The 27103-nt window shown below is 36.4% G+C and overlaps 1 protein-coding gene across 1 annotated transcript in view; it reads left to right on the forward strand.

The window, feature by feature from the left end:
• Positions 1-5857: 5857 nt before the first annotated feature.
• LOC140159689 (solute carrier family 12 member 1-like) overlaps positions 5858-27103 on the forward strand; it is a 72212-nt gene continuing 50966 nt past the window's right edge. Inside the window, exons 1-3 of the mRNA XM_072183184.1 lie at positions 5858-5967; positions 6689-6693; positions 6873-7504. Of these exons, the coding sequence (XP_072039285.1) occupies positions 5858-5967; positions 6689-6693; positions 6873-7504 (747 nt within the window). The remainder of the gene's footprint in view (positions 5968-6688; positions 6694-6872; positions 7505-27103) is intronic.

Consider the following 27103-nt stretch of genomic DNA (forward strand, 5'->3'; position numbering starts at 1 on the left):
TTAAATTGATTATTTCAGATCAGGTATGTTGTGTGGAATGCGGCATGATGCAATATACTCTTCAATAACAATAATAACGTCTTTTGTAAAAACAAAGTTAAAATTTGGCAGAGCCATTTATTTCAAGAGGATGATTCATTGTTCATTTAGGCGACAGAATACCCCCTGTTTTATGGGGGTCCTCTCGCTATTCCGAAGGTCAGCCATTCCGAAGGTTCGCTATTCCGAAGGTTCACTTTTCCGAACGTGCAATTTTACCATTCGCTATTCCGATTGTTATTAAAGGTTCTCTAATCCGAAAGTTCTCTATTCTGAAAATTCTCAGAACACAAACAGGTTCTCTATTCCAAAAACAAAAAGGTTCTCTATTCCGAATATGAAGAAATGGGTTCTCTATTCCGAAAACAAATAAAGGTTCTCATTGCTAATTGGTGAAGATAGCTGATGGCTATGTGAGGTCAGTGCTACCTACAGATATTAGTGGGTGGCTTTGTGTAGTCTTTGCTATCTGCTGGAGATAGGTGATATCTATGTGAAGCAATTGCTATCTACTGAAGATAGCTAATGGCTATGTAAAGTTAATGCTATATAGTGGGTTTAGCTGATTGCTCTGTGAAGTTATTGCTATCTACTAGGGACTTATTTTGGAATAAAGAACCTTTTTTAGATTTCGGAATGGAGAATCATTTTTCATATTCGGAATAGAGAACCTTTCCTGTTTCCGGATAGAGAACCTTTGCAATAGAGAACCTTTTTCATTTTTGGAATAGTGAACCTTCGGAATAGCGAACCTTCGGAATAGTGAACCTTCAGAATAGCGAACTTCACCCGTTTTATGGGCCTGACTGACCCAGATTTTACGTTTTTGTTAAAATCAGCCATTTTAGGGCCAATATTGATTGATTTTAACTGAAAATTTGTGAAAATATGTTTGCCAAAAAATATGTTTTACACCAAATTTGACAAAATTAACAGACCCTTAATTATACCAATTTTTAGAAAATGTTCGCAAATTTTACTAAAAAACTGTGATGAATTGGCACTTTATCAAAAAATTTTGAGAAAAAACACACTTTCTTAAACCAAATTTTAGGTGTTTTTTTTTTAATTTGAAAATGTTTCTCTGATTTAGAGAAGTTTAATTAACATACCTTATTAACTATTTATAACTGATTGCTTCATCAATCGCACTCACACAAATAAAGAACTACATTGTACACCTCCTTTCTTAAATTATATGCAATGCGGATCCATGGGATACGTTTTACTAAAAAACTGTGATAAATTGGCACTTTATCAAAAACATTTAGAGAAAAAACACTAAGTTCTTAAACCAAATTTTAGCTTTCTTAAACCAAATTTTTGCTTTCTTAAACCAAATTTTCATGAAATTGAGGGCCATCAATAAACCAAAATGGCTAAAAAATGCACCTTGAGTCTAACCTAAATGGCTGAAAATGCACCCCGAATCTGCCGCATATTCCCATACCCTCATTTTCACCAAGAACCCCTTTCCCCTGGATTCCCTTTAACATTGCCCAATAAGCTTCTTGTGAAGAAGATATTGTTTTGAAAGTGCACGCTCAGGTCGTTCATCGTAATAATTTGATAATTATGGTAATTGTGAGGAAGGAAGCAAGCTTGTAAGCGACACAACCACAGACCACAGTGTGTTCTAACTTATATAATTGTCAATGACAACATATAGTTGTTGGTTTTTGATGGATATTACTACACAGAGTCAAAGTGGTCTCATTTCAAGTGGCACATGTCAATAACCTCCAATTAACACTGATTCACAGCTCAAACTTCGACCCTTGGGGTGATGTCATGGAGTATGATTTTTATGCACAACACTTACTATATTAAATTTTAACTATATAGGTGGAGTAAAAAACATGTTTCTTGTCCAGGTTTAAATTTAAAAAAAAGGAAGGCGAGGGGCCTTTTATTTTTTTAATTCGAAAAATAGGTGTAAATACCTATATTTGGCCCTGCATTTCTAGCATATAAAATATTGCCTGAGAAAAAAAAGGAGGCCTTTATATTTTATATTCTGGTAGATAGGCCAGTCTCTAATGATCACAGAACCTTTAGAAGTGTTTCTTGTATATTTAGCAAGGTTATAAAAAGTATCTCAACATCTTTTTTCAAAAGTTACAATAAAGTTTATTGGCCAATGCACAATGAATAAACAGATTTACCCCCTGCGAATGGTTTAGGCCAATTGGGTTTCAATGCTTACATGTAGGTGCAGCATTCTTAAAGAACCAATTAGCGTCAAGGCCTATTGTCTGCGACAGTCAATAGGATTTGCCTGGAGCGCAGTGATGCTGATCAAATTTCCGATAAATATATTTTTTAAAGGGCTCGGGAAATTCCAGGGAGTGGCCCGTAACTTTCGGGGAGTAATTTTAGGAAAGGGCTCTGGAAATTCCCGGCAGTGGCCCAGTTAGTAACTTATGGGTTAATAAGATGTTCATGAGGTTAGACTTCAATTGAAGCTAAATTTTGGGCTCGGGAAATTCCCGGGAGAGGGCCCAGTAACTTACGGGGAAAAGAGGTTCGGAATTCCATGAAAACTTGATTATAAATAAAAAGGAGATTACTCCAGACAGATGATTTGCAAAACTTTGAGTAGTATGTGCTTTATTTTGTATTGGGCTAACTGAATTTTAAAAAAAATTGAAGCGGCCTCAAAACAGGTAGCAGGGGACTATATTTTTTGGATTAGGGAGCAGGGTTTTACTGTGTCCTTTTACACATGAGCATGTTGGAAATCCTAAATCCTAAGGGCTCATATTGAAATTCCCTTACACAGGAAGGTGTGCACCATCCTGCAGCTTTCCTGTGCTAGCCTTCTTTTGTTAAAATCCTGTGTGATTATAACACTTAAATTAGCCACTTAAATTAGGGAGCGCTTTCCTGGCCAAAGCGATGAGCCATAGTCAGTTTGTTTTCTTCCCATTCGTCATGGACCACTTCAAAATGCAGGGTGTATCACTGATGTAATGTTTTGTAAACTGGCAAGTTTAGCCCCCCTAAATTCACATTTTTTGTCATATTAATTATTTTATGTTGTCACTGATGCTAAATATAGGTTAAATACAATACATATCCAAAAATGGAGGTCACAACTCATTTACATTTCGAACAGCGCCCTCACGAAGATGAAATTTATTGCAAATTCAACATTTTCAGGGGGTCCAAAGTCGATGTGGTCCACCTTCAAAGTTTACAAAACATTACATTTTTTCTTGCATATTTAATGACCCCGTGACACATCGCGCAATTACAGATTTTTTTTTTTTTTTTACTTTTTGACAAATTAGGCATGCAGTTAGTGTGTATACAAGGTTTCAGACTTCTCTCTCTTTTTGTAAAGAAGTCACAGACTCCCAAAGCTGACATTTATTTAAAGGGCAACTTTTGAGTCCAAATTTAGACCCCATACGCCAACTTTAAATGGCTACCACAGAAAATCCAGAAGAGCTACAGACCTCAAATTTGCAGGTTTTAATATTTTTACAGGTACAACATATGACTAAAATATAAAGCAAATCTGAGGGGGTCAGGTGGGGACCTCCTTGATATCATATGGACTGACCCTGATGCATATAATCCATCCGTTTTATGACCGAGCTTTCCTAAGGCGCGCGCTTAGCGAGGGGTATCCTGCCTTCTTTCTGTGTGAAAACGTGGTAGGGTATTTCAATATGAGCCCTAATGATAATACTCTGCCTTTCATAAAGATCCTCCTAGGTTCAAAAGCTCATACCATTAGAAAGTAGCATTTTCACTATTAGAATGAAGATGAGTTGTATTTGTGGAAGGGTGCAGGTGAATCCCTGGGCAGAATCATAATATGGGGAATTTTTTTCGGGGTGGGGGGCAAAGTTAATTTCGGGGAAGTGGAAAGTTTTCCAAAAAGTGGAAATTTATGTAAATTTGGGTTTTTTCCTAAAGGTGGGGGGGGACAGGGGGACAAGAAAAGTATGGCAAATGCCCTCCTTGCAACCCCCCCGTACAGTCTGTCTACATACAAGTCCAAAGTAAATAGACCTCGGAAACGGGAGGTATGAGAATAATTACTTCAGTGCAATGCGTGTGTAAATGCTTCTTTGGCGCGCCAACTGCTGCACGATTTGTACTTGCAGTGCGCACCACGCTCTTTACATGTCACATTTTTGTGTTTTTTACCAGAAATTTTCAAATGACTTTTGACCTATTTCATACATACATGGGATAGTAAACTGAATACATGTACAATTACATCTTACATCAATTTTTTCTTTCCTGATATTTCATTTCCTGGTCTATCTTAAGGGATGGGGTATGAACGTTTGGACAGTATTTATTGTGGGACATTGAGTACATCAGACATATCAATTGCATTCTGAATACGAAGAATGTCCTTCTGATATCAAATAATTTTGATTTTTGAAATTCGCAATGTAATACACATTTTATGGCAAATGATTAAAATTGATATTTTTGATATTTAACAGTACTCAAGTAAACTTTATAAATCTGATGATTCATACTTAAAGTGTATGTAGGTGGGATGAAAAGTCAAGATCAATTGAAAATGTTGACCTTTCAGTATTGAAGATATGGATTTTTTCCCAAAACACCAAAAAAAATTAGGTCTTTTTGGGAAAAAGTCCATATCTTCAATATGAAAGGTCAAAATTGTCAATTTATCGTCGGCTTTTCCTCCCAGCTACATACACTTTTTAAAAGAATATATCATTAGATAAAATTTACTTCAAGGACTGTTATATATCAAAAATGTGAAAAATACCAAATTTTAATAATTTGTCATAAAATTTGTATTATATCATGAATTTCAAAAACATTCTTCGTATTCAGAATGCAATTTGATATGTCTAATGTGCTCTCATGTCTCACAAAAAATACTGTCGAAACGCTCCAAACGCTCATTCCAGATCCCTTAAGGGTCATGCCAACAGACCAAGGGGTGTCAAAGCATATCTTCCTTCTAAACGAAGTTGTAACCTGTACCCTGGATAAAAATTTCATTTTAACTGCTTTGAATTAAATTTTTGTGCTTTATGTTTTTCATTAAGTGGTTTTCTCAGTAGAGTGCTTAATTAATGTTTGTACAGAATAGAACCATACTTTGTGGGGTTGCTACTCGGAAACTAAAAAATATTTATATCATATGTCCAACTTTTGGAGTTAGTAGATGATAAATTACAATGTAAGTACTACATGTCATACGTGTACATGTATGTATTAATCAGTCTGAACTCAATTGATTACTCTGCAGCTCTTCAAGAGCATTTCAGTCATAACTTGCCCCCCCCCCCTTGAAAACCAATGTCATACATCACATAGGGCACCAACCTTTGCTTCCGGTACATTTGTTCCAGATGACCTCATATGAGAGGTTCCAGCTTAGTTCCTTCTTACTTAAACAAGACCACACATACAATTTACTTAGAGCTACAATCAAGGAAATTAATGTTGGCACACTCGGGCATACTAAATGTAAATTGCCACCCCTCTCCCCCAGTTCAAGGGTCACGCTAACCTGCGTCATTGCATCATGGACGATTTCTGGAGCTTCTGACGACAGAAATTTGTTTCATTAAAACCAAAGGCCAAAGAATGACGCAGACTTTCCGGGCCGTCTACATCAAGTAAATCATGTAAACAATGAAAACTATCGTCATTCTTAGCTTGGTTTTCATCAATATTGACAAACGCGCTTGATTTTACAGTAGATTAAGAATCAACAATGATGACTTTATGGTTGAATTTGCAAAGATCACCAAGTTTCGTAAGTAAATTGATGGAAATTACATAGCAATTTACGACAACGAAAGCAAAAATGTCTCTTGGAGGAGCAATGCAGGCTTTGAGGTGTGTGATAAATAGCACACCTCACACTTTTGAGGAGTGCTATTTTGTGAATGATGAGTGTGATTGTCAAAATGCATCGTAAGTACTTTGGCATGAAACCCAAAATGGGTGGGGTCCAGGGGGCTGCCTTAGGGCCCCTGGTGGGGTGCTGGGATGAAGCCCAGGGGGTGGAGCCTTTTCTAGGCCTTTTTGAAGGCTCCCCAGTCTGGTTTTCCTGAGATGGCTTCAGATAAAAACTTACATTTTAGGGCTCCGAAGATGAAGTATCATGGTTTAACATCTTTAACGTATTAGTACAATGATTCAAGTCTTTATCACAGTTGCACGTAATAGTCCAGTGGGGTGGTAGTTGGTCCGTCATCTTGAGGTGCCTGGTTATCTCAATGATTAATGTCATTAACAAAATTTTAGTATTTTGTTCGTAGACCTTTTTTCTGTGTTGTCAAACTCTTTCTTTTTAGCTGACATGATTTTATGAGTTTTAGGCCTTTGTTGCCAATTTTCATCAAATTGTATATGTCCTCCCCCCAGAAGAATAATAGTCTGAAAATAGCCTGAAAAGCCAACATTTAATCTAACTAGAAACATGTTCTATATCTAAATCCTAGGTCTACTAATGTTTTTATATTTACAATGACTCGCATGAAAACAGTGTTTTCACTTTTGCTTCATGTCAACAAACATGCTTATAAAGATATAACAGTATGGTTTATATCTGCGACATTTTCAAATTGATTTTTATGTACTTTTGGTAAATAATTGAATAATCTGATTTTCCTATTCACTTTCCTGTTTACAGATCCTGTGAGAAATGATGTAAAAGAACGAGGGCAGCGGAACTTAGGCTATACCCCCATGGGAATTGATAGGTTTACTATATAAGTGTCAACAAATTTTTTTTCCATCATGTCTAGTTTGGCAGCTCTATGGAACAGTAGTGGCGACGGATTGAAACTCTTATCAAGCACCTAATCCATTGGTAGTGAAGACATGGAAAAGACAGAAAAAGGAGGAGGGGGGAGGAGATTTGTCCCCTCCGGAGACTATTCCAGAGGAACCATCACCTCCGGAGACGATTCCAGAGGAACCGTCTCCTCCGGAGACAATTCTAGAGGAACCAGAACCACAAGAAACTACTCCTGCTCTTAAAAAAGAAGACAAAGATGCTTCAGCAGAGTCAGCATCAGAAACATCTCGAAAAATTTCCTTCACAAAGAAGAAACGTTCTACCAAAAAGAAGGGAAGATTTAGCGTGAAGATTGCAGAACCTAGTGATACAGATCATACAGCGTCCTCCGGTGCAGAGAGTGGTAAAGAATCAGAGGATGGGTCGTCTTCTCCTCTTAAAAAAGCCATGAGAAAAGTTAGTACTCCTATGAAAGGGAGATTCCATGTGAAGACATTGAGAGAGAAACCGCACAGACCAAGCCGAGTCTCCTCCGTGGAAAATGGAGAGATGAGTCCAGGTTTGGACTTTGAGGCAAGTTTTGATCAAGCTGCAAAAAATCAAATGACAGTGGAAGCTCTACCAAAGTTGGCTTATTACAGAAACCAAGAGACTAAATCAGCAATGGCGAGACAGAGACCAACCTTGAGGGAACTTCATGCACCTAAGGTTAGTATAGTTCACAAGTTCTATGTTCTTCTAAAAACATTCCTCCTGATGAAACATTTTAGAATAACTCAAAACATTTTTAGGTCATCTGAAGGAAAAGACCTTATGGCATCACAAAAAAAGTCATGTGTGTTGGGGTGTGTGTCAGTCAGTGTGTGTGTTTGTCCGTCAACAATTTTGGTTAAAATTTGGTCTCATGAACAATTTTGGTAATAACATTTAGTCTCATATGAACAGTTCAAATCCTATTACAACCATTATTATGTTTTGACGAATCCAAGTGTGTGAAAACAAATATTGGATCCAAAACATAATAATGATAAAATTGGATGCTTTATGCCAAATATAAAATTTGCAAAGGTCAAAGGTAATTTGAGGTCAACTCGTAAACTAGCATTATGTAAGACTTTTGGTTACAATTTGGTCTTATATGAACCGTTTAAATCCTATTTCAACCAAATTTTAGCTATAGCTACACTATAGGAACTTTCATGTAATAGTTGTGTTCAGGGTCACACACTAAGGTCAGAGGTCTTTTGAGGTCAACTTGTAAAATAGGCTGAAAATGAAAAAAGAAAAACTTGTCTCATATCTTCGGACGAACATCTAGGACCTACCGTCACTATTTTAATAATATACCACAATGCATTTGGTGTTTTTGTGCTGGTGGCATATTCATGTGTCATGTTTGCCATACATTATATTCAACTTCGAGTACACATACATGTATGTGGTTTTCTGGAATAGTGCATTGTGGGATGTGGAATAGGTGTTATGGCATCTGTTTGAAAAGAGATTTGGGTCCATAAGAGATGAGTCAATGTGATATTCTGTTGTTGACAACCTGTCACTTTAGTACACCCTGGATCATGAAATCAGTGCCAAAGATTGTCTGATAGTGTTAGGCTCTTGATTTCTAGAGTTTACAAATTGTTTTGACATTTCACCACAGTTTGTCTTGGGGAAAAAAAATTCTGCGTAATGTTAAATTGCATATCATTCTTGGCTTCTGTTGAGACAGTGTTTGAGTACAAACTCAATTTTGTAGCTTCAGCCAGTAGCTGAATAATGTGAAATCAATTGAATACCTGAGTGGAAAAAGGGCCCACCTCCATTTTACAAAAATGAGTTTATCATATTTTAAAAGACGTTGTACCATTGCCATTGCAACATCATTTCACATGTATGTTATAATGTATGTTCATGTACAAGTACTAAAGGTCCCTCAAGATGAAAACAGTCTGTCTCTTAAAACTAGTCCAAATATTGTGTTTTTTGATAATATCTGAAAATAAAGTGTTGATGGAGTTGGGCCCTTCTTCCACTCAGGTATTCAATTCTGTCTACTATTCTGATGTAAGTATACCTGCTTGCACCGCTGGGAGTGCATAAGAGAAGTTATTGAATTCTAAGAATATCACACCTGCAGGCTAAGTTCAACAAAGATAAGGAGATCATTGTCAATAGCAGCTCAAATTGCTGTGAAAATTTCCAGAATAGTTTTCACACAAGTGGTTTGTATTGTTCGGATCGCTGGTTTTTCTGGGGTGCTGGCAGTTGGGTTTTGTAGGCATCCCTTGTGACATTTGGCTTTTGCAATATGATGTGTCCAATTATTGCTGAAGATTCCACCCTGGTGATCAATTGTGGTTACAACTGAAATAATATCATTTTCCAGGGACTGTCTTTTGAAAATGAGTTTAAGAGTGCTGTTTTATAGTATGAGCTTGGAATGGTCCATGGATTTCCCATGGATTAGCATGTGTCCCTCACGGACCAACCTGGGTAAACAAACAAACAAACAAACAAACAGAGTTGTAGAATGCTCTTCTTATCTTTTCAAGAGAAGGGTTTTTTTTAGAAGAGCTGTTTGCACCTGTTGCCATTAAAGGGTCCTAAAGAATTTAAGGAGCCACCAAGAGGAGCTATAAATTGCTCTTGAAGATGCAACTTAAAGATGAGCTATAGAGGAGCAATTGCTCTCGCTTCATTCAAAAGGCAGTCACTGATTTTCTGCATAATGTTTTGTATGATATTCGTGCACAAACTCAATTTTGTAGCTTCAGCCAGTAGAAAAATAATGTGAAATCAATTCTACTATCCTGATGTATATGAATACCGCTGGGATTATACAAAGGAGGTTATTGAATTCTTACAACATCATGCACCTGCAGGCTAAGTTCAACAAAAATAAGGAGATCATTGTCAATAACATAGCTCAAATTGCTGTTAAAATCTCCGGAATATGTGTTGTATTTAAAGGAAGTCTCCGGCAATCACAACATTATGCCTTATATGAAAGAAAAATAATTATCAAGCATGAATCACATAGTTTTAATTAAGGGGTATAATCCACGCGTCTAGTACGCACTCGTTTCTAACTGAAATTTCTGTGAAATCTTGTCCACAAGAAGTTCTTGCCGCCACGCCGCGTCAAACTAAAAACTGCGTGGAGTGTAAAGCGCCAGCCGCTGGTAAGAAGTTCAGCTACGCGAGAGTACCGTGTTTTCATCGCCATTTACCAATGATCATGTAAAAGAAAGAAAGATAAAGAAAGAATAAAAGAAGGAAAGAAATAACTAAAGAAATAAAGAAAGAAAGAAAAAGTTCAGGAGTGAAAGAAAGAAAGAAGGAAAGAATGAAAGAAAGAAAGAAAGAAAGAAAGAAAACTAATAAAAGGAAGAAAGAAAGAAAAGAGAAGGAATAAAAGGTAGATAAATAAAGAAAGACAAAGTGAAATAACAGAAAATTTAAGAATACTATGAAAGGAAACTGAAAAAATTAATGGGGATAATCAATCAAATAAATAACAACGACAGAAAGATGTGAGAAAGAATAAAAAAAGAAGAAAGGAAACGAAAACAAAACAAAGACAGAAGAAGGAAAGGTAAGAAAGAAGGAAGACAGAATGAAATAATGAGGGAAAAGAAAGATAAAATAATAACAGAAATAACAAAATATATAGACCTATGCCTAATTAGACTAGGGCGAGCCCATTTCAGAAATCCAAAAAATGTATTATTTCATGGAAAAGAAAATTATGATGTAATTAAATAGCGTTACACATCTCTCATTTGGTTACCTATATAAAGTGTTTATAATATATATTTATTATAAAACTAGGTCTATATTTTGTTTCTTAGGCATACCGTCCATTTAAACAGGCACAGTATAGGCCCAAAAAAAAAATATATAAAATGGGTGAACCGTGAAATCAAACGGCCTTTTTTATTTGTCTTATTAACTAGTATTATATAACTTATTTATTATAGTAGTTTCTTATTTTACTGATTATTAATATAATGAAATTATTTCAATGGTATTTTAAGGTAAGATTCTGTAATTTGAAATATATATCACATGAAGTCAATTAATAAAATGTCTATTTTCATTATTCTGACCAGGAAAGTTGAAAAAGTCTTTTCAACTTTCCTGATCTGACTTACTTCGCTGCGTGTAACTGACTTTATATTTTAATGATAAAACGAGAATGATAAAGTAGATCGAACCAAGTTGTCCCAAAAACAACAAAAAACGTTAAAACGCTTTTAAACATTTGGGTTTTGATTAAGTAAATTAAATGTCGGGTTATATAAAGGTTATGAAAACGTTTTTATACGTTTTGTATGAAAACACACTGCAATAATATTTCTAAAATGTTTTCAAAGTGTTATTGTAAAAATATGTTTTGCAATTAGTTTTTGCCTAATATTTTGTCAACACTGACATAACATTATGTTAGAATGTTTGCAGTATAACGCTTTTGAGTGTTTTGAAAACGCTTTTATACCCTTTATAACCCTTTAAATAACCCGACACTTAAACGCTTGCAACCTTTTCTAACCTTTGCGTAATGATGTCGAAAATGTTTTGTGTTTGCTGGGTGCATGCCTAAAATGAGATGATATTTAAGTAATATTAATATCATTCTAAACATGATAAATAACGGGATCCGCTAATATTTAAGTTAATAATTAAAGGCCTATTCAGTGATAGCCTGCAAAAAATTAACATTATTTACAAAGTTGTCATATAGGTAGGCCTACAAGTATTTTTGCTACATGCAAAACTACGAGGAAAAAACGGCAGTATTGACAAAGTTCAAATTCAAGTCAATTTGAAATTACAGATTCATGTAAAATATCTCATTTTGTTTGTTGGCTTAACCACTTTTGGTTTTCGATTTTTAAAGAACTTCATATTGAGTGAAACTATATAACCTAATGGATACTTTGGAATCAAGAGGGTTAATAAAACCGAAGAAAATCACCCCACTGTCATGTTGCAGGTGTTTGCGATATCACCTACATACGCTGGACAATTTAGCGCTGTATGAGCTGCGACAAGAATTCATGAGTGACGCCGCTATGAAATCGCACTAGTATTTTGAACCAAAAAATATGCCATTTCTACTCAAATTGTGAAAAAAGTAACTCGGTGACCCCCATTTTTTATTAGCTTTAATGAAACATCCTATCAGTGCGCATATTATATCAAAAAATCAGCAAAATTGTTGGGGTAGAATTTTGTTATAATCAAAAAATGTCTAAACTTTCCATTTTTCCATAGACGCCTGTACTAATTTTTCCCAAAAACAGCCTTTTTAAAATGGTTATTTCTCAAAAACGAGCTCGGTGACCCCTCTTTTTTATTTTAGATATTCGAAGTATATCGATGAAAGTTAATTGGTACGAAGTTTAAGTAAAATTGTTGGACGGGATCTTGTGTGGACTATACCCCTTAAAACAAACTCATAGTGACCATAAAAACGAATTTTGAATATCGCGTGTTGAGAGCCGACTGTTTTTATTAGTTTTTATGGTCAATATGAGTTTATTTTAAATAAAACCATATGATTCGTGCTTGATAATTATTTTTCTAACATATAATGTTATGATTGCCGGAGTCCCCCTTTAATATTCAGAATAATAGAACCCGGGCTCAATTGCTGGTTCTGCCAGGACACTGGTGGTTGAGTTGTGAAGGTATCCCTTATAAAATTTGGAATTTGGCCTTAGCAATATGGTCAATACCATGCCTCTTTTTATGATGGAAGGTGTGCCCAATTATTGTTTGAGATATTTCCACCCTGGTGATCTATTTTTGGCTACAACTGAAATAATATTCAACAGATGCACCATTTTACTTCCGTGGTGGTGGGGGGGAGCTGGAAGTTGAGTTCATGACGAAATATTTGTTTTTGATGTGGAAGGTGGCAAAGTTGGTTTCTTTTTTCACTGCCAAAGCGGGCGCCAAAGGCTAGATTTTAGTGATAGTGGGGGAAGTTTTTTTCCCAAAAACTGGTCCGTCCCTAATAATTTTATAGCTTCAACCATGGACCATCGATGGTCTATGCTTCAATGAGTATGGTAGCAGAATGTGAAATCAATTCTGTCTACTATCCCGATGTAAGTGTACCTGCATGCACCGTAGGGAGTGTACAAGTGAAGTTGTATAAATTCTAAGAACATCCTACCTGTAGGCTAAGTTCAACAAAAATAAGGAGATCATTGTCAATAACAGCTCAAATTGCTGTGAAATTGTCCAGAATAGTTTAACTGTGCATTGTATTGTTCAGAATAAAAGAACCCAGGCTCAATTGCTGGTTCTGCCAGCACACTGGTGGTTGAGTTGTGAAGGTATCCCTTATAAAATTTGGAATTTGGCCTTAGCAATATGGTCAATACCATGCCTCTTTTTATGATGGAAGGTGTGCCCAATTATTGTTTGAGATATTTCCACCCTGGTGATCTATTTTTGGCTACAACTGAAATAATATTACTAATATAAGGGATGCACCATTTGACTGGTGCATCCCTGGAGGGAGCTGGAAGTTGAATTCAGGAAAAAATTGTTGTTTTTGCCGCCGAAGGTGACAAAGTTAAGTGTTGCTGGGGAAAGGTTTTTTTTATATTTAGTGATAGTGGGGTAAGTTTTTTTTTTTCAAAAACTTCCAGTCCACCCGCTGGAAGTCAAATGGCACATCCCTAATATACATTGTATAATTTTGTAGTTTCAATGAGTAGCAGAATGTGAAATCAATTCCCTCTACTATTCTGATGTAAGTATACCTGCTTGCACCATAGGGAGTTTATAAGAGAAGTTATTGAATTCTAAGAATATCACACCTGGAGGCTAAGTTCAACAAGGATATGGAGATCATTGTCAGTAGCAGCTCAAATTGCTGTGAAAATGTCTGGAATAGTGTGTACATAGGTAACCTTGTATGCTGAATACCAAAATCCCTGCTGAGATTCCGGGGAATCGTTGTGTATCAGTGACTGCAATTCACAAAAAGCCAATGTCGAGAACGGAAGATTCTATGCATCCAAGTTGGGCCAATTGGGCTATTGCGCAACTAATAGAGTAAATGGTACCCCCTATGGAAAAGATTACCTTAATCTTCCACACAGGGAGTGTGAATTTGAAATGGTGTTACCTAAATGGGTGACTTCACTGGAAATTACTAACACCCCCCCCCTGTTTGTGAGATTAAAAGGTTATGTCTTCCATAGGGGATGCATTGATTCGAAATCCTCCCCCAAATAAATGTCCCCAATATTTTTTTAAACCAATGCTCAAATTTCCATGCTATCTTGTAGAAGTAAGCTTACCACGGTCCGCACGCGATCGGTAATTGCTGAAAAATGACAAAGCAAACCTGGAAGTGAACCAGTGAACACTAAGAAACACCCCTCTTTCGAGAAAAAAAACCCAACAAACTGGCCGGTGGCCCCTCGATCAAACTTGGTGCCCCTTATTTCAGCCTCGATGCCCTCATCCCCCGGGGGGGCACTCACATGTTAAGGTGGTACGGGTATGTGCGGCGGTCAAGGGTCCCTTTTTCAGGCTCTCCGGCAGTTCCTTAAGCCCCACATTTGAATCTAATCCAGTTCTTTGAGCCTCAAACTCTGACAATTGTAGCTCTTTAAGCTCAAATTTGGAAAAAATTTGGAAATTTTTAACTCAACAGCCTGTAATTTGGCCCAAATTTCAGTTCTTCAAGCCCCTATTTTGCCCGAAAATCAGTTCTCAGTTCCCAAAGTTCGGCGCTCCGCGCCGCACACCCCTACCAAAATTTAAGTTGAATGCCCCCCCCCGGGCCTCATCCAATCAAATGATTCAAGCTATGTTCCCACTGCCACTGCTCATCACATAGAGTCTTCAATTTACATGCAATTCACACACCTATGGTTACCCAAACGACCTTTTTCCATATGAAACATCAAAGAAAATATAGAATGATTCTATGTGGTAATAACAGTGCTTAAGGGGTTGTTTGGAATGACAGGTGAGTCAGGGGTCAAAAACAAAATTTTTACCTTTTTGACCTCAGCACATGTGTATGTATGATCTGCCATACAAAAATTAAAAAAACAATACCTCAAAGTATCATTTTTAATGTTTTTGTCATAATCACGCTTTTCTACAAATTTCATCTGTTTGTACCGGGGCGGTCTGTTGCCAGGTAGGCCTACATGACAGCATAGACACACGTTACAACCTTGAATAATAATACAGAATTGTGACGTTATATTCTTCTTAACCTATCTTAGAACTGCCTATTATTCCAATTGTTATACTGTTCTGGTTGGTTTATTGCATATACTGTATAGAAATTATGCAATATGACGTCGAGCATGACAGAGTCACCTTCATTCAAATAAAATTCAGGTACCCGTAAGGTACCACGGAGCAATTCGCAGACGATAATACAATAAAACAGATGAAAGGTATAAATGGTTGTGGAATCGAATTGCAGACCTGTCCCTCTGTCACCTTAGAACTGCATCTCGTAGGCAATGGTAGGTAATAAACCAACCGAACGGTATAACAATTGAAATAACAGCATGTCTTGGTCTCAATTCAAGATGTGCAATTTGGACACACCTACTGCTATTGATTTATACTTCAACAGTTCCTCAAAGCTATATCAGAAAAGCCACTATCTCATTGTTCATTGGCCGCAGTATGATTCGCCTCCGGGCTCTCAACTTTAGAATTGATGGGTAGGCCTATATGTGCCTAACAAGCGCGAAGTAGGCGAATATAAGCACAAAACGTTAGGTTTTTTTTTATAATAAAAAAAAGGGTCATTATGTACAATCAAAATAAAAAAGGGGTCATTGGGTATAATATTTTGAAAACTGAAGGTGCCTGGTCATCGGGTATAGTCGGCTTCAAAAGAGGGGCATATATTGACAGGCACATACCGTAACCTCTAAAGTTGATGCCCCCTGGGTGCTCGTGATTATATTTTGTTCATGGCTCGGCTTTTAAAACTCCCACACATCACAATAAGGCTATTGAAAAGTGTATAGAATAGCTAATGATAGACCGGTCTCTGCGATTAGTCGCGGACCCGAGCGACAATATAGTAAACACATCGAGTTTATAACACAAGTGACAGTAGTCGTGAATTATGGAGGGTTTCATTGAACTTCTACCAGCAAAATATGGAATAATACTAACACAAGACACCAATCGAGATGATGATACCAGCCATAATGGAAGGCTTGTATTTGACCTTCTTATGAATCCAATTTCGTGGCGAGAAGTTAAAAGGTAATGTATATTTCAAGAAATTTGGGTTCAAAAATTCCGTATCAGCTCGTATCATCAATTCCGTAAATATGGCGATAGAGGCACAACTTGACAATAAACTGAACTATTTAAACGTAAAGGACGCACTGGATACACATAAATTTGTGTTTCCTTGCTGGCGGAATAGTTGCAAAACTCTTTTTGTCAAAAAGTTGGACAATTTATGAATTATGATTGGCAAAATAGCTTAAAGGAAATAGACTTTTCCAACCATGTAAAACTACACTGGGTTGTTGACATGGTCGACATACATTAAGGCATATGCATGTTCCTAAAGTAGGAGGTAAGTACTATAATTAATTGTTTAAAGTGCTCAACATACCAGCAAAAAGTCATAGGGTCATCAGAGTACAGGGACTTTGTGAAATACTGGGTACCAAAAAAAAGTGCGTGAGCCGATATGCAACATCAAATATAAAAGCCGATTTACATAATTTCCCATGACCTTACAGAAGTGATCGTGCTCAAATATAAAACTATAGAGTTTGGTCCTTGATATGCACCATCAATTGTGTACTTGTGATCAATATTGCTAGGCAAACAATCACAGCAAACATGCCAAAATCCTCCCATTTCTCCTCCATTTACACACATATAAACCCATCCCTTAATGCGAGTGTTATGGTTGGCTTTATGCCTGGGATTCAATGAAGGAAAACAAGGCAGTATGTCAGCATTAATGGTGGAGGATTAACTGTTCCTGTATTATGACAGTTTTGGTGAGTCAGAAATGCAACAAAATCAGTCCCAAATAACAGGGCCGTAGTAAGGTTGTGGGGCGGCCATCAAAATGTGGGGCGGCCAAAATACAAATATGCACCAAAATTGGAAAACATAACTACCAACTAGTGAGCACTAGATTATACATGTAGTGTACATAATGTCACTGGGTCTTAGCAAGAATGAGCGATATGGAGTATCAACTGTGTCCCCCTCTTACTTGTGCCTTTTTACAGAGTCACTGATTGGTTAATTACATGCTATAATCGTCTGAGCGACCAATTAAAATACAGCTACTACCTGTAGACTCCTAAATATCAAATTTTGATCTCAATTTGACCCGAACAAAAATGGAAGCTGTGGTATATCTCAGGAAAGTTAAAGAAAGCTTCCGCAGGGAAGCTGTGGTATAATGTATGGAAAGAAATGCAAGGTGACGGTCATGAAGTATAATAATAATAAGTTGAAGTTGGGTTCAATGTGTCACTATCATTCGGACAATATATGGTATGTGATTGTCAAAACACACAAACACACTAGCAGTATCACTAGGATCCACAACATGCTCATCTATCAGGGTACATTTCTTTAACCCCAATACAGTTGCACGTTCATTAAATGACCTTTGAAAATTTGGGTACACAAACTCATGCTCTGCAACTTGAGGTCAAATTTTGCAATATGATTGTGTAATTGAGGTTATTGAACTATGGCATTGGGATGAGGCCATTGTCGTCCATAGTGTATCATTCGCTAAATAAAGTGACTAAACCTTTAATTCTTTGGACATTTATTGAGTGATGAAAACGATATTATCAGTCACTTCTGTTTCTTCCTATATACAATGTATACATTGTAACCATGATATATTTACTCCATCAATCAACCTTTGAATGGCCTCTGTAGTACAATGTATGCTTACAATTCAATTTATTCAGCCTATCTGCTATTACATACAATTGTACATTTAAATAGATAGACAGTATTTCCAAAGGTCTCCATCACTTCCAGAGCAAGATAAATTGACCTGCTACCTATGTACCAGGCAAATGCCATAAAGATTCGCCTAATGGTGCACTTGGGCTCATTTGCCTTAGGGAATATTTCACGTATAACTAGAGAGCTCCAAGCTCCGTCCTCTGAAAATCCCAACAAGAATTTAGGGTCCATTCTGGGGGGTCCCATGCCCTTATTTGCTGGAGGGATTTTTACGGGAGGGCCCTTTAAAATTTTGGTGAATTAGGTGAATCTTAATGATTATTAAACTCAAGTAGTCCCAATTTGTAATGTGTCAAAAAATGTACCCAAAACTGTATATTTGAACATTTTACTATTTAACCAAGCAATAAAAATCACCCAATAGGGCAAAAGAGCATTTGAATGAATAAATTGCTATTACTCATAAAATACATTTTCATCAAAACTTCAGAGAATCAAACCACTTTAAAGATTGGCTAAATGAATGGAAAATACTTGTACATCAGAAATAAAAAAAGTAGCCCAATTTTAAGCAATAAAAGATGCGGGACTATTGTCCGATCCATTGCAAATTATCTTCAAGTACACAACATAGCCTAATTGGGTGGTTTAACTACGAAGTTGGCAACACTGTAAAAGACCTGGCGTCAGTCCTTTACATTAACCAAGTGTCTCACCATTTGGATTTCAATTTTGTCCACAGCAAACACACCTACTTCTAAATGACACCTCAACTGATTGAATCAGGAAATACCTACTCAAGTCAATTGAGGTCATTTCAAGGAGTAAACTATGTGCAAAAAGACTATAGATCCACAATAGCTGCCCTATAGGCATTGTACAATTTTTTGTATTCTACATTGTATACATTTCAACATATGACACCTGGCAGCTATTGCAGTTTGCAGCTTCGATTAATAGATAATAAGGAAGCAATTATTTGTCCCGCTATTTCATCATTTTTTTTCACATTGAAAGATCACAGTCTCAGGCATGAGAATTTTCATGATTTTGTTTTCCAAATTTACACATTTTTTCCAGCCTGTTTTGGGCCTTTTAAGACCAAATTCATGCGCCTTTTCAGGCAGTTTTCAAAAAAGCCATTCTCATGCCTGCAGTCTGCAAACTACATTCAAACCTGCCAACCCACTTAATTTCACTTTCAGAAAAAAACTTGATTTTTTCCACTCAACTAATGAAAGAGAAGATATTAATCTTTGTATTTTTTTTTTTTGCGGAACTAGATGGGTGGACGGCAGCAATTCAAAACCAGGGGTCTTTCAGTGAGAGATTTGATGCAAAAAAGGGGGTGAGAAGCCCCTAAAACTGGGGGCCATTGACCGTCATTTGCAGTGGCGGGGAAGGAGGGGGAAAATGCCCCCTAGTCGGAACTCTGAAATTCATTTCCCCCCTCCCCCACTGGTCATTTAGTGAGACTTAGTCAGTTTTGGGCCTATAACAGTGCTAAAATACAAAATTTGGCAAATTTTTTAATGAAAATATCCAAAAAGAAAACACACCCACTTCTAAATGATACCTCAACTGATTGAATCAGGAAATACCTACTCAAGCCAATTGAGATCATTTAGAGGAGTACTTGCAAAAAGACCATGATATAGCTCTGCAATAGCTGCCCTATAGACATTTGACATTTTTTTGCATTCTATATTGTATATGTTTCCACATACATGTATGACACCTGGCAGCTATTGCAGATTGCAGCTTCGATTTAATGGATAATAAGGAAGCAGATATTTGTCCAGCTATTTTCTTTTTTTTTCACATCTGCAAACAAACACTACATACAGCATATATTCAAACCTGCCAACTCACTTAATTTCATGTTCAGAAAAAAAAAGTTGATTTTTATCCACTCAACTATAAATGAAAGAGAAGATGTTAATCTTTTTATTTTTTTTTAATTCATAAAATATTGAATAGCACAAACTGACTTCTAACTTTTAATTTGGGGAACTAGATGACCTCCTGGGGTGAGGACAGTCAACTTTCGAAATGATGTGGGGGTGGACATCAATTCAAAATTATGGATCTTTCAGTGAGAGATTTGATGTCATTGGGTGAAAAGCCCCCGAAAATTTAATTTCACTTTTTAAAATTGCGCTTTTGTCAGGCCTGGAAAAAATTAGACTATGCCATATTCGATTTTTGATAAATAAAAATGTTATTAATCATGATGAACGCATTCAGTTGAACTCGAAATTATACTGATATTTAGTAGGCCTACATCAAAATACTAGTATAAAATGGTTATGAAAAAGTTTAGGCTATATGTGACCCCTCGGCACAACTGAGCCCGGATGTCGCCAGTGCCACTATTGAGATATGCTCCATCGAACTTAACAATAAACAATAGGAAACAAAGGATTTATTGACTGTTTTATTGATTTTTCACTACTTAAATGTCAAGTACTATAGACATGATATACATCATTTTAAAGCTAATTTCAAGCAGAATATTTTAGTTGAATATCTCAAAAATGATGATTGGCGACTTCAGGGCTCAGTTGTGCGAGGGGTCACATATAATTATATTTGTGACAGTATTAATAAAAATTCCTTTAAAAAAGGAATGTGGCGCCCAATGTGAGCTGGACGGGATATGGTGAATTCCATGGTGATTTGGTATTATAATGATTTTTTTAGCGAAGAGTAGAAGATGATCAAATACGAGAGAAATGCTTCATGGAATGAAGCTTTTGTGTCAATTTGCGATTATGTGGGGTCGGAGTTCTGTTTTGGGAGCCTATTGTAGTGAGGATATTGCTTTGGATATTGAATATTGTTGAATTTCGTTATGCAGGGCCTAGGGTATATGATGGATAACTAGAAGACACAAATAAGTAAGCTTCCCCTAGTCATCTATACACTCATTCTTGTCACACGCACCTAATTTCGACAAAGTCATGTAAACGTAATTTCGTTTTCACCCGACCTCCGTCCAGAAACAATCCTGAAATGTTGAAAACTTGGGGTCGGGCGACTCATGCCAGTTTATCCTAAGGTATACTCTGTGTCTTTTGTAGCCAACCATGTGGCTAAGAGAGGCTAGGAAATACTTAAACTAATACAAAACAATCATACCCTCCTTTCATATCAAACAATACCAAGAAATTGACAGGCCTGTTAAATCAAGGGTAAGATCGATCGTTATTCTTCATGAAACGGGCACAGCACATTTTTATGTTATTAATTCTGCTAAAAATTAATTAATAAATAACAAAATTACGTCATAGAACTCTATTTTAAACAGACAAAATAGCCAGTGGGGTTTCTTTCACTTAACCTGGCTAGGAACCCTTCCCAGCAGTTAGGCATTACAATGAATATTATTTTTGCAAATACACTTCTGACCTTCAACACAGTCATGTCTTCCGAATTTATTCCTTTCTCTGCTGACCAGAACTGATTTTCGTTAATTAATGTTTTTATCAGAGATAGTCACCACAAAGATACTGAGCTTCTAATATCTTTGGTCACAATCAGTTAGCAGTCGATTCAAGCACATAAAGTCATAAACCAATTAGTGATTTCATGATTGGTCAGTGGTTGTGTTGGTCAACTATAATTAATTGGTGTTGGTTTAAGGATTAGGTGCACCGCGTGCAATCACTATGGACCACAATGGCCTCATCCAGTGGCATATTATCAATAACCTCAATTAAACAATCATAGTGCAAAATTTGACCTTAAATTGCAAAGTATGAGTTTTTGTACTCACATTTTCAAAGGTCATTCAATGAATGCACACATGTATTGGGGTTAAAGAACTGTGCCCTGATAGATGAGCATGTTGTAGATTCTTCACACTGTAAACAACTAGTTCATGTGCAAACATGTTCAAAACATACATAATTAGAATGGTCAAATGTCACCGTCATCGGGTTCTAAGAGGCGGTAAACTGGTTTAAACCATACAAAGGTCACGGGTTATTTGGTGTTTTTATAAGTCCATTAATTTTGTATTTTAAACAAAGAATATACACACATCATTTTATCCCGTGCATATCAGAAAACAATAATAAAATAAAATCCTAGCATATTGTGGTTTTATTTCTGAGCTGGGCATAATTTTAGCAAAACAATTAAGGAGTAAATCTAGCAAGAGTGAAATTAGAAGCTATTCACAAAGTACATGCCTATATGTGGCCCCTCCGTAGAGGGCGCCACAAAAAGTAAAGTATAGGCCCTACGTAGGCTTATATTATTGAATGCAACATATCATAATGGCATAATTATAATGACACTTCAATACTGAACAATTCTAATTTTAGAATCTGCCAGTTTATTATCCGAAAAACCGACTATGGACTTTCACTTTTAAGCAGAACTTTACCCCGGGACTCACACACTGTCAATCATACTTGTTTATCAATAAAATCTAACCACAAGACTAAGCATGGTGGTACAATACGCGCTAGATGCATACATTCATCCACCAGCACCAAAGCGCCGCATTCCCTAGATAGCTGTGTACCATGTATAGTTATAATGGTACCAGTACGCGTCGGGAGGATTTAAACAATAACGAGATCTGGGCGACCAATCACAAGCCAGATTCATTTTTAAAGATGCATTACATCATCACCAATTTTAGTTAGGCCAGAAATTGGACTAACTCTCAAGGCAAAGTCAGTAGTCCACTTGGGAAGCTAACAAACAGAGGGCGACGGTGACTGAAAAGATCAGTTGTGAAAATCTATCAATTGTGCACTCATTAATTAAATCAGAGTTTTAAGCTTAAATGTAATAGCCAGAGTAGTGCACAATTGGCAAGTGGACTACGGAGAAGTCTGGGAAAAAATGGCAATTTGGCAATCACCTTGCCAAGAAATTTAGTCCTTTGGAGGGAAATTTTGCTTTTCTGGATAAAGAAATACATAAGAAATGGTTGAAAATCCTGCTAAGTTGGAGGGAAATTTATCTCTCTTGCTGGGAAATATATATTTTCCAGGCATGTTTGTTGGTGAGAAGTCGGAACTTGAACTATTTTGTGCTACCACCCTCTTCCCCACCAATCAATTTTGGGGTCTCTAGTGGAGTATTCACCAAATCAACAGGTTGCAACCCGGGGGGGGGGGGTACTCAAATTTAGTTTTGGTAGGGACGTGCCGCTGAGATTTTGGAAGTAGACCCATAAATATACCAATTTTTCAAGAAATTTGGACCCATTGATATACCAAAAGTCAAAATTTTGGCGAATTTACCCAAAATTGTCTTAGTTTTTACAAATTTTCCCAAAATTTTGGGAAAATTTTGGCTAGATTAAAGGCCCTTTCAGTGATTTCACAGGAACATTATAAAAAAATGGAAATTTGTCAGAGTTGCTTAGAAATAAAGAATAAGTCTACAGAATTTCATTAAACCACTTTTCCCCTGAATACATCGACAAATTAGTCAAAAAACAGAAGTTTTAGAAAGGTTTTCTACTTCAACTCTGAGAAAATCGAGATTTTCGTACAGTGCGCCACCAATCGACTGGAAAAACGTCCTAGTCCAGTGTTTCTAACACGGGGGAAGTAGAGTCTAAATTGATTTAAAACAGACGCCTTTAAGCTACAATTTTGTAGTAGAAAACAAAATAAGCAATTAAAGATCACCGAGGCAAACTAACGGTCAATTCAAATATGAAAAACAGTTAAAATTGTGTATTTTGTTTAAAATAGTAGTTACTGATGTAATAAGTAGTAGAAACAATACGCAACGCGTGTTGGTACGTGGAGAGTGAGCTTCTTTCGATCTCGAGTCGGACTTTTTGTACTGTCAGTATCAAAAGTCCAGAATCATGCAAATGCTTGATTTGGTCTAAAATACACGGCTTTCGACCGAACCACTAGCAGGCTATGTTAGCACATCTATGCCAATTACAAAGGTACCACAATCTGAATTTTGATGATTTTTACGATCGTCCGGATGAGCAAATCACTGAATGGGCCTTTAAGGAAAAATTGGGCTGTTTTCCGAAAAAATTGAGAAAATTTTGAAAAAAGGACCCATTCATATACCAAAATAGGCTTTGAAAAGGGGTCATTGATATACCAGAAGGCTGAAAATGCTACCCATGTTTATGCACGTCCCGTATGGTCATTTGTACTGAGTCCCCCGGTTGCAACATTGAATGGGGGTTATATTTAAACCCAAATCGAAGAGTTCCAGCTATTTTGATGGGGACTGTAGCTTAAACGCAATACAATCCACGTTGGTGCACATCAATGCTGATCTCCTTTCCCGTATGAATTACCCCATGAGTGGATTTACCACGAGGCATATAAAGCCTTCCTTCTGAAACTGCAAAAAGCTTTCAACATCTCAGACACCTGAGACTTGAACTGTTCCAGTAGTTTTCATCATGGGTGTCAATATTACTAAGATATTGATATTGATATTGATACAGGCCACATGATTGGAACTGTTGCAAATTTGCTACACTCTAAATATCAATGTTTTCTAAATGTTGAAGAAGGGAACCAATATCATATTGATGGAACCTTGTAGAGCTCTGAGTAAAACTTCGGTCATATAACAGAAACACAACCCTACTCGCAAGTCCCGATTCCAAAATAATATCCCACTATTTTGTGATTAAAAATATTATCCTGTTTTGCCAAATGAAACTAAATCAGCTGATAAAAGATAAATCAACAAAATTGATGCACATTAGTAAGACTAGCCTGCTGGCATAGGAATCCTGACTACTAGCCAAGCTTCGAGAAATCGTACCTAAAAGGTTTGCATTATTTGACAGAACAAGTAGATCCCTATTTAATCAATGTTGAGTAAATTTATTTTAGAGTGTAAAAACGGGAACTTGATACCAAGAAGTGATTGCAAGCAGCACCTGCTTCACTGTTTATGTTATATACAAATTAAAGCTTCAATTTCAGGAAGTTACAATTTACGGTTTTGTTCTGCATTTTAAAATTAGATTTCAGATATTTCTGTTGTTTCATTTTCCACTTTTAGCATAAATTACTAAAGTAGATAGTAGCTATTATACTATGCTTTTATACCAAACTATAAAAACGGTGTTCAATATTCACAGAGATGTGGATATACTGTATAGATGAAAGTGCAGTGGTTTCTTTCGCGAGGGTATATCATAAAGAGGTTATATCGTAAGCACAGGAGGAAAACATGATTTTGGAAAAAACGTACCTCAAGTGTCCAAAAAATGCAAAAAAACCTATGATTTCCCCCAAAACTAAAAACAGCTACTTTATATGCTAATTCAATGTATACATCCACTATCCCTGGCTGTTCAATAGAAGCAAGTTAGCAACAATAATTAAAACTTACATTCAGCTTCGAAAAAAAAAAATGGAATTTTCAAATTAGTGCATGAATTTTATGAACACACACACACAAGTCTTTAAAAATATCTGTACATGAAAATAACTACTTATAAATAAAGTAATACAACACAGTGTGATCTGTATACATCTCAAATTTGGCAAAAAATTTGTACATAATATGATGCATTATAAAAACCAGATGTATTTTGTCAATATTATGTGAATTTATATTGATTTTGTTTTTAGATTCATATATTTGAACCTGTGTTTTTTTTCTCAGCAGCACAAAAACAATACACAGTACATAAGCATAGACCTTAGAAAATAATTAAACATGTGTGATCATTGTCTGCCTTGGAAGGGCCGGGGCAAAATCTCTCTATGTTCTATATGACATGATGGCAGTTCTACAGTGCTCCTTTTAAAATTGAGAGTGAAAAAAATCTGTCTGGTTCAAAATATCAGTTACACTTTGAAATGGTTATCCCTTGAAAATCGTCGTTTGACATTTCCTGTTTAAACCTATGAATAAAACATGCATAAAACATACAGACTATGATCCCATGGTGAGCAGCATACTGAGCAAGATTCATTCATCAAATTCAAAAGGAATCTTTTATCCATGGTTTTTAATAGGACCATGTTATCATGGTTATGTTACAGGTTAAAATGTCAAAATCTAACAGCCTGTGGCCATGTAGAAGCCTGTATTTGGAGCTAATTTCTCTATATACATGTATGTTGGGTATAAATTTGTTATCCCTATGGGTAACATTTTAAAAGTTTTTATTTCAATAAGAGGTCATAAGAAAACTAAGGATCATTTTGAATTGTATATGTGATGTGTCATGTCAAAAGGAGACACTTTGGGGCAGGTTATCAATTTTGAGGTTTTTACATATCTTAAATATAGAGATATTTTGCTCCACAACGCCGTTTTCCCCAATGAAATCGGACATTCCTAAGCGAAGATATTGAGTTTGTAATTTATGGTATTATAAAATTGGAAATTGAGATATATATCGACCTTTAAAAATATTATTGACAATGTTGAGAGTAGGAATTACCTTGAGTTGAAAATGTCTCAAAAAATACAAGATGCTAGTTATATTTCGGTCTGAAACTATCAGACAATATTTTTAACATTAATAACATCACAAATTAGCAACAAATTGTGAAAAAAATCACCCGGCAGATTTTTGGCTATTTCTCCATTTACGATCCTGCCCAAAAGTGTCTTCTTTTGACATGACACGTCACATCTATCTACCAGGATACTCAGTAAAGTTGCTAAAAGGCAATATCTGACTGAGAAAACAATACTGACGCCTGGTTATCAGACACGGCTCAAAAACAGACAAGTAATAAATTTACACTTTAAAGCTGCAAAAAGATCTGTGCAACTGATTAATACTTTTGTTTTTAAAGATCAGCTGTAAATGATTCCAGTTTGTTGCAATCCAGTAATGATGAGGGTAAAGAATTCCAGTTCAGTATAGTGCGCTGGAAGAAGCTGAACTTACCTGTGTTTGTTCTGGGAGCCATGATATGGATTTAAAGAGGAAGCCCCGTCAGAGCAGTTCTTCTGGGGTGAACCAAACCTGCCTGGTTATCAAATTAATCAGTGACAAGGATATCTCTGAATTTGACAGGTGCTAATTGATGCAATAACATTAAAACATCAACTACCTACTGTTTAATTCAGAGATAACCTTGTCACTGATTAATTTGATAACAAGGTAGGTTTGGTTCACCCCAGAAAAACTGCTCTCACATGGCTTCCTCTTTAAACAGCTTGGCCAGTTCTCCACAGAAGAACTGACAATACACCTGTTACTTTGATGACAGACAGAGCAGAATGTACATGGATAAATTTTAACCTTGACTAATTCCTCAAGGAACTTGAACCAAAAGTGGGGCTTTCACTTTAAGAGGATGATTGAAAGGGTTGAGAGGGAGTTGAAAACATGGGGGTCTTATGCTTGCT

This window comes from Amphiura filiformis, chromosome 8 (genome assembly GCF_039555335.1).
Source record: "Amphiura filiformis chromosome 8, Afil_fr2py, whole genome shotgun sequence".
NCBI classification, from domain to species: domain Eukaryota; kingdom Metazoa; phylum Echinodermata; class Ophiuroidea; order Amphilepidida; family Amphiuridae; genus Amphiura; species Amphiura filiformis.